The sequence below is a fragment of the Embiotoca jacksoni genome, unplaced genomic scaffold (assembly GCF_022577435.1).
Source record: "Embiotoca jacksoni isolate LCO1_2020_lvr unplaced genomic scaffold, fEmbJac1.0.p SCAF_18, whole genome shotgun sequence".
In the NCBI taxonomy this organism is placed as follows: domain Eukaryota; kingdom Metazoa; phylum Chordata; class Actinopteri; family Embiotocidae; genus Embiotoca; species Embiotoca jacksoni.
The window spans coordinates 7,989,186-7,995,881 of NW_027185318.1; the positions used below are offsets into that span (position 1 = coordinate 7,989,186).

General features: G+C 43.1%; 1 protein-coding gene across 1 annotated transcript in view; it reads left to right on the plus strand.

Annotated features, from left to right (window-relative positions):
• The window catches only part of aqr (aquarius intron-binding spliceosomal factor), a 52,603-nt gene extending 48,085 nt beyond the window's left edge, over positions 1-4,518 (plus strand). Inside the window, exons 36-37 of the mRNA XM_069152499.1 lie at positions 366-2,267; positions 3,744-4,518. Coding sequence (XP_069008600.1) covers positions 366-635 — 270 coding nt within the window. The 3' untranslated portion in view covers positions 636-2,267; positions 3,744-4,518. The remainder of the gene's footprint in view (positions 1-365; positions 2,268-3,743) is intronic.
• Positions 4,519-6,696: the final 2,178 nt, after the last annotated feature.

Sequence of the window (6,696 nt, forward strand, 5' to 3'; positions counted from 1 at the left end):
TGTGAAAGTATACAGAGTTGAATTAAAGAGTTTCAGAGCGAACAAATGTCATTTTATACATCGCACGGTTTATTGAAATGAAGTTTCAAACTAATGAATTATATTTGAATGTTATTCAAATTTAGTTTGTTTTTTTAATGCGATCATGTTGAGCGCCTCATATATTCAAATAGAAATAAATCAAATGCACTGTCTAGTGACACATATTTCTTCCAGTAGACTGATTAATTTGCAGGGCTGTTGCGTAAGGACTTCATTAGTTTCAGCTACTGTTTGTGCACTTTACAGTATAATATCAACAAATAAAGTGGAAATATTTTCCCTCCTGGTTCCTGATATTTTCCCCCTTTCCTTCGGCTTATCAGCAGCAACAGCAGAAACTGGCTCTGCCTCCACAACAGACCAAGACAGATGCCGCGCTCGAGAAAGCAGCAGCCAGCTCTGAGGAGCCGCAGGAAGAAACCCCCATGGAGCAGGAAAACCCAGAAGGAGAGCCGAGCTCGGAGCCAAAATCAGAGGACGCGAGTGAGAGGGAAGGAAGCCAGGATACAGTAGCCCGTGCTAAGATGCCAGAGCACCCTGGCAGAGACAGCGACAGCGAAGGGGAGGACAGCGCCGAGGAGAAAGAGCAGTAGAGCCACACGGGACGGTTATTTAGGGGCCGAGTGGGTTCCCTCTAGAAAAGTGGAGTGAGGAATTGGGAATTTGTTTTCTACTGAAAGGAGATCCTGAAGATAATGTTTCGTTATTGTTTTCTAAAACATATCAATTTTTTTTTGTATTTGTTACCATCAGTACTTTATTAAAAAAAAAAAAAAGATAGAAATCCTATTATTGTCTGGGGCGCGGTTATTCTACTTAAATGCAGCCAGCAGAGCGCATAATACTCTTCCAGAGACTAATACATCTCGCGTATATCCGAACAAATAGTGTACCGTCGACATGTTTAAGCCCTGTTGTGATACTTCCATCCATTCATCTGCTTCCGTCGTCTGCGTTAAGCATAGCTCAAATCTCATTGACCCTCGTTGGGTTAAACTATACCAGCTACAAAAGCTGCAACTAAGCTGCATTTGTAGGTCAGTGACTTCACCCAAGGGCCGGCGCGCATGCTCGGGGATTTCAACTCGCCCTGTGGGTGCACACAGTCACTCAACCGGCAAGCAGCAAATCCTCTGCCATTCACAATGTTTGCGCGGCGTGCCGACGGCGAAGAGCGCTGCCGAGCGGTTCCCACCAGCTTGGATCGGCGCTGCGGTTCAGATCCGATGACCAAACTTTTAAGAAGGACCAGCAGGTTTGACGTGAGCGCCGACGTCGAAAGAAGCATCGCGGCGGCAAGTTCCAACCGGGACCTGGGTCATTTAGACCCCAAATTAATGAAATGAATTAAACCGAAGAGGTTAACGCGGTCCACACGACCCCGTGGGCAAAAAAAAAAAACACAGACTGGAAATGTATTCATTATCATGCACCAGAAGTTATTTGTTACATCATACCTCGGGCAGGCTGATAGAACAGGTCAGCTGCACAGCTGCTTGCGCCCGGGCCAGTTGAAAGACCTGACGGAGAACCATGTGTTGATGGATGTGGAGAGACACATTTTCTGCATTCAGTCAAGTGTGGAGCCATGAAATGTCTTTCTTTTTTTTCTTTTTTTTCTCCCCCTCTCTTCCATCTCCGGAGCGCCGGGGAATTTCAGGCCGAGGTTCGCTCGAGTATTTCGGACTCGTTGCGTCTGCTGAGAACAGGATTAGAACGAGAGGTTAGAGAAGAGAGATCGTATCTGTCGGCTGAGGCTGCGACTGGGAATATGACTGGCAGAAGTGTTGGCACAGAGCCAACGAGACTGAACCAATACACCGTATCGCGTGATGAAATATTTAATCACTCAGACCGTACAAACATAAAATGCAGCAACAGGCTTAAAACGGAGCCGCAACGACAAACGTTGTACCGTATCGCTTAATAAGTCTCTAGAAACCCATGACAGTGAGCATAATTTCCCCCGAGTCACATGAATGTCTGCATTGTGCAATACCCTCCCAGTTGACTTTTTCTTTTCTCCCAGCTGGCCTCATGAGAATTCAGTCGCCCGTGGTCCTTTTTTGTTGGAGTAAATTAGAGCTAACTGGTGGGAAGTGACTACAGCTCGCGCACGCTCGCATCATCTCTGGACTCGTCTCGAGCGGGACCCGGGACACTCGCTGCGGAGCAAGAAGGAATCCGGGGCGCTCGCTTCCTCCAGAAGCTTTTCTCTGCCGAAGGTGAACATGACTTTTATACTCACACGACAGGTATTCATTCTGTTAGTAGCTACTTTTGCAAAGCTCTCGCTTTTAACCTTCGCTAACGGGCTGATGTACCGAAGAGACTTAACAGCGTGCGGTAAAACTACCGTGTTCATTGCAGGTTTGCTGACTTGGAATTGAAAATGGTCTTTAGTCCGACTGGTAAAATCGTCTCCCGACACTTTTAATACCTTCAAATCTAAGGAGACGTTTTCCAAGAGTGAATGTCGGTCGTTCAGTCGTTAAAAAAAAAAAGTGCGTGCGATAAAGTTGGAACGGTGGAGTTAAAGTGTTTTATGAGGGCCGAGGGTGCAGCGGGGGGGTCAGGAATCCACTTGTCCCGGTTGTGCGTTGTCATTCTGCCTTTAAAATAATTGCATGTTTGGTGGCTGATGTGTTCCTACTTTTTTTTTTTTTTTTTTTTTTTTTTTTTTTTTTAATGCGAGCGCGTTTACCAAACGCATCGGACCCACCGCGGGACGCGCTCGTGCCGAATGCGTAATGCGTTGCCCGACCCTACGAGACAGCGGTGTCACAACAGGAAATTACACGTCGCGCAGATTCGAGACGGCAGCGCCCGGAGGGGAGGGACGATCTGACCGTCGTGTCTTAAAGCTAAAACGGACTTAGGGAATCAGTCTGACGGCGCACAACACTTTCACGCTCATAAAAACCATCAGCTCCACAATCTCAACTTCAAGGCTGGGCCTCGGGGCAGATTTTTCTGGTGGATTTTAATCACAGAAAAACAAAACATGTACAGTCCCACTCCTTTCTCTTAATATTGCATTTCACGGAAAAGTCTTACTCTTCCAAATTCTTGTTCGCTACTATACTTGACGTAAATCCTCGCACAGAACAGAGTCGCACATTGTGCAGTCACCAATTAGCAGTTTTCATACAAGAAGCATTTTTTTTTTTTTTTTTTTAAACCGCTCAGAATAGCAGCACATTAACCTCCTTGCCGCTGTTGTTATCGGTGTTGACGGTGATGCTTATTACAAAAGTTACGCATGATCTCCGTTGATCTGCTATTAGCGGGTGACTAATGTGCCAGTGCCACCGTGTAAGTGGGCGGCCCGTCGACCTCAGCGGGCCGCGGTTATTGCTTGAGGTTGCCGGTTTATCACGCTTTGTCGAGGCCGCTGCCTAATCCTGACGGGGGGGAGCATCCAGATCGTCGTGCAGGGCACGTTTCAATCTGATAATCTCCCGTCGTCACTGAAGAAGCGTTGACGCTCGCAGCAAACACTCTTGATGCCGTTGCAGGGAGGAAGGCACTATCGCGGGCAATCTAAAGTGCTTTTTAAGCCAGACTTCCACACAAATTCGAAACAATCTGTTGTTGATCACCTTAACTCAAAGTGAAAGCACCTTGGCTTTTGCAAAGCATGCCAATCTCCGCTTCGAGCAAATTATCACCCATTCTAAAACTTCGTCTCTTTCTTCCAGACCAGGATGGCAAGCTGTGGGTCCTGTTTCTGGTGCCTTATGTGGCTGTTGGTTCTGCTGTGCTTTGGCTGGCCCCTCAGCATCACCTTAGGGGGGCTCTACGGCCTCATCAGCCCCCTCACCACTTGCCTCGGCCTGGACCGACTCTCTGATTTACTCCTGGAGGGAGCCAACGTGGGCCGAACCTGCGCCAACAACATGAGGCACAGCAAGCCTTTGTGTTGAGATCCATCCCGAGTGAGCAGCGCAACACCGGCGTCGAAAACAAGGTTTTTTTTCCTACAGAGGAAAGGCTGCACTTTGAAGAGAACTGTTAATGTCTGTCGTATGTGAAGATATCCCGAGATGACTGCCAATCAATACTCTGAGAAACGTTCTCGCAACTTGTGTAAAAAAAAAAAAAAAAAAAAAAAAAGGTCTGGGGAAATGGATTCCACTACTCCTGTTAACAAAAATTAAACATAGATTTCAAACATTTACACTAATTTTTCACTAAGAAAATAGGCTTTAAGGTCATGGTCTGTTTTTGCTGTTTAATTCACGAGGGGAAGATAAGAATGAAAATGGCAATTTACCAATGGACATGTTTAGACTTTTAAATGACTGTACGCAAACTTAAAATAGGATTAAAACTGCTTCGAGCTTCCCCTTTGGGTTTGTTGATTGACGTAATGTGTACAGTATTCCGTGGAAAATCCATGTTGTGAAATCTTAAGGTGAACGTAAAATTGAGAAATTAAAAAAATCTGCACATATCAACAGTTTCATTTACGAATTATGTTTACCTGCTGGTTCTTATTTAGGGACACGGGGGAATGGGGCTCATCCCAAAACGAATTACTCTGAAGTCAGGAGGAATATTTTGAGACAGGCAGCCAGGTCATGTCAAGCCCAACAATGAGTGAACACGTGGACTACTTAAAGCAGCATGATCTGGTTTGTTTATCTATTTATTTAGTGCCACTTCGGGTCGGACCAACTGGCCTGATGATACCAGACCTAAATTCACTGCATGAAAATATAGGTCTGGAAACCCTCCTAACGGAATCGTTGACAGTCACCGCATCCAACATTTTTAGGCAATTTTGGAGAACACAACTATGATATTTTTATGTTCACAATATGTAGTCTTTCCCATTCATAGACTTACATAGGCGGGCCGCCCAGGCGCATTGACGTCCCCCCAAGTGTTTTTTTAGGCAATCTATCTCAGTGTTTTCAATTTTATTTATTTTTCACCTATCCGAGAGAATGACGTCAATATGTTCTCAGGTGAGTAGTTTTTGAGTTCATGTTAGTGGCTAACGGGCACGGTTTAACTAAAGCTTTGAAACTGTTGATCACTGCCTCATAATTCTTACAATTTCTTGTTATTGGCTGAAAAATGCCCCAAGCCTTTCAGATAACAAGCTGACCAGCACCACGCTGACCGCACTAAGAAAAACAGATGCAGAAAGTTGCGGAGCGCTTCTGTTAGTGGTCAGCAAAAGATCGAAAAGCACTCAGAGAATGAGTGTGAAAGTAAAACGACTGGAAGTGCGAAAGAGCTGCTAACCCTGGCAGGCCGGCAGCAAACTTCCCAAGCAAAAACTTTAAACTTTGAGATGGCGTATGAAGTGATGTGACCCGGTCGATCGAAGATCTTCAAAGCTACTTGCCTTAATATTCATTTTTCTAATAAGAAATGTCTCGAGGCTTTGTTTGAGACTGCAGCTTGATATGGGCTAAACAAGGGAACTTGTTTTTTTTTAAACTTTTGAAGTACTACTTCAAGGTTTAAGTCTGATTTTAATCTTTGAGAGCAAACATCTTAAGTAAAGACTGAAAGGTTTTGACAAAAGAAAAAAAAAAATGCTCTGAAGCAGTATGATCCAATAGCTCAAAGTGCGGGTTGGTCGCACTGAAGTTTTGACATTGTGAGTTCATGCTTCAGGAAGTTATTGAATTTTGAAAGCCAAAACCCAAAGGAAAGGGTGAAAAGTTGTAAGCTCAACTTTTAATGTGAAGAGGAAGTGAGTTTGTGCACTAAATATAATTCATCTGAGATTCGTAATCTGATATTTGGATAATGGGCCTTTTGTTGGATTTTTGTGTACTTTACTTTGTAGCAAATTATCACTATTTAAAATCCATAACAACGAGAGCCTTTACATTGTACAGTCATAAAAAATACACAAGGCACATTATCCACTGGATGAACTGAAAATGGCAATCGGTTGCTTAAAATTATTTTCTTTGGAAAGGGCAAAAACATATTAAATAAAGATAACTGAAAGGAAGAAACACTGTATAATGAACAAGTTCAGTCAATAATTCACCAACATGTGGTGAGGTTGATATTTTGGAAAAAAAAATTATGGAAGTCACTTTAAGGTAAATTCTTCGAGTGTGTTTAAACAATTTGTTTCAGATAACTCCAACTGAAGAAAGTTTTCTAAATAGAAGGTTTCCAAAGGAGTGTGATGACATAAAAACACAACAGGCTAAAACACTGTATCCACCTATCCACCTCTTTGGAGATATGTTCTGAGCAATCACTTGTTTTTATTTGTTTCTATTTCATTTATTTCTATATCTTAATCATGGAATTTTTGTATATATATACACATACACACACACACACACACATGTACAGTGGGTACGGAAAGTATTCAGACCCCTTTAAATTTTTCACTCTTTGTTTCATTGCAGCCATTTGCTAAAATCAAAAAAGTTCATTTTATTTCTCATTAATGTACACTCAGCACCCCATGTTGACAGAAAAAAACAGAAATTTGTGCAATTTTATTAAAAAAGAAAAACTGAAATATCACATGGTCATAAGTATTCAGACCCTTTGCTGTGACACTCATATTTAACTCGCATGCTGTCCATTTCTTCTGATCCTCCTTGAGATGGTTCTACTCCTTCATTGGAGTCCAGCTGTGTTTAATTAAACTGATTGGACTTGATT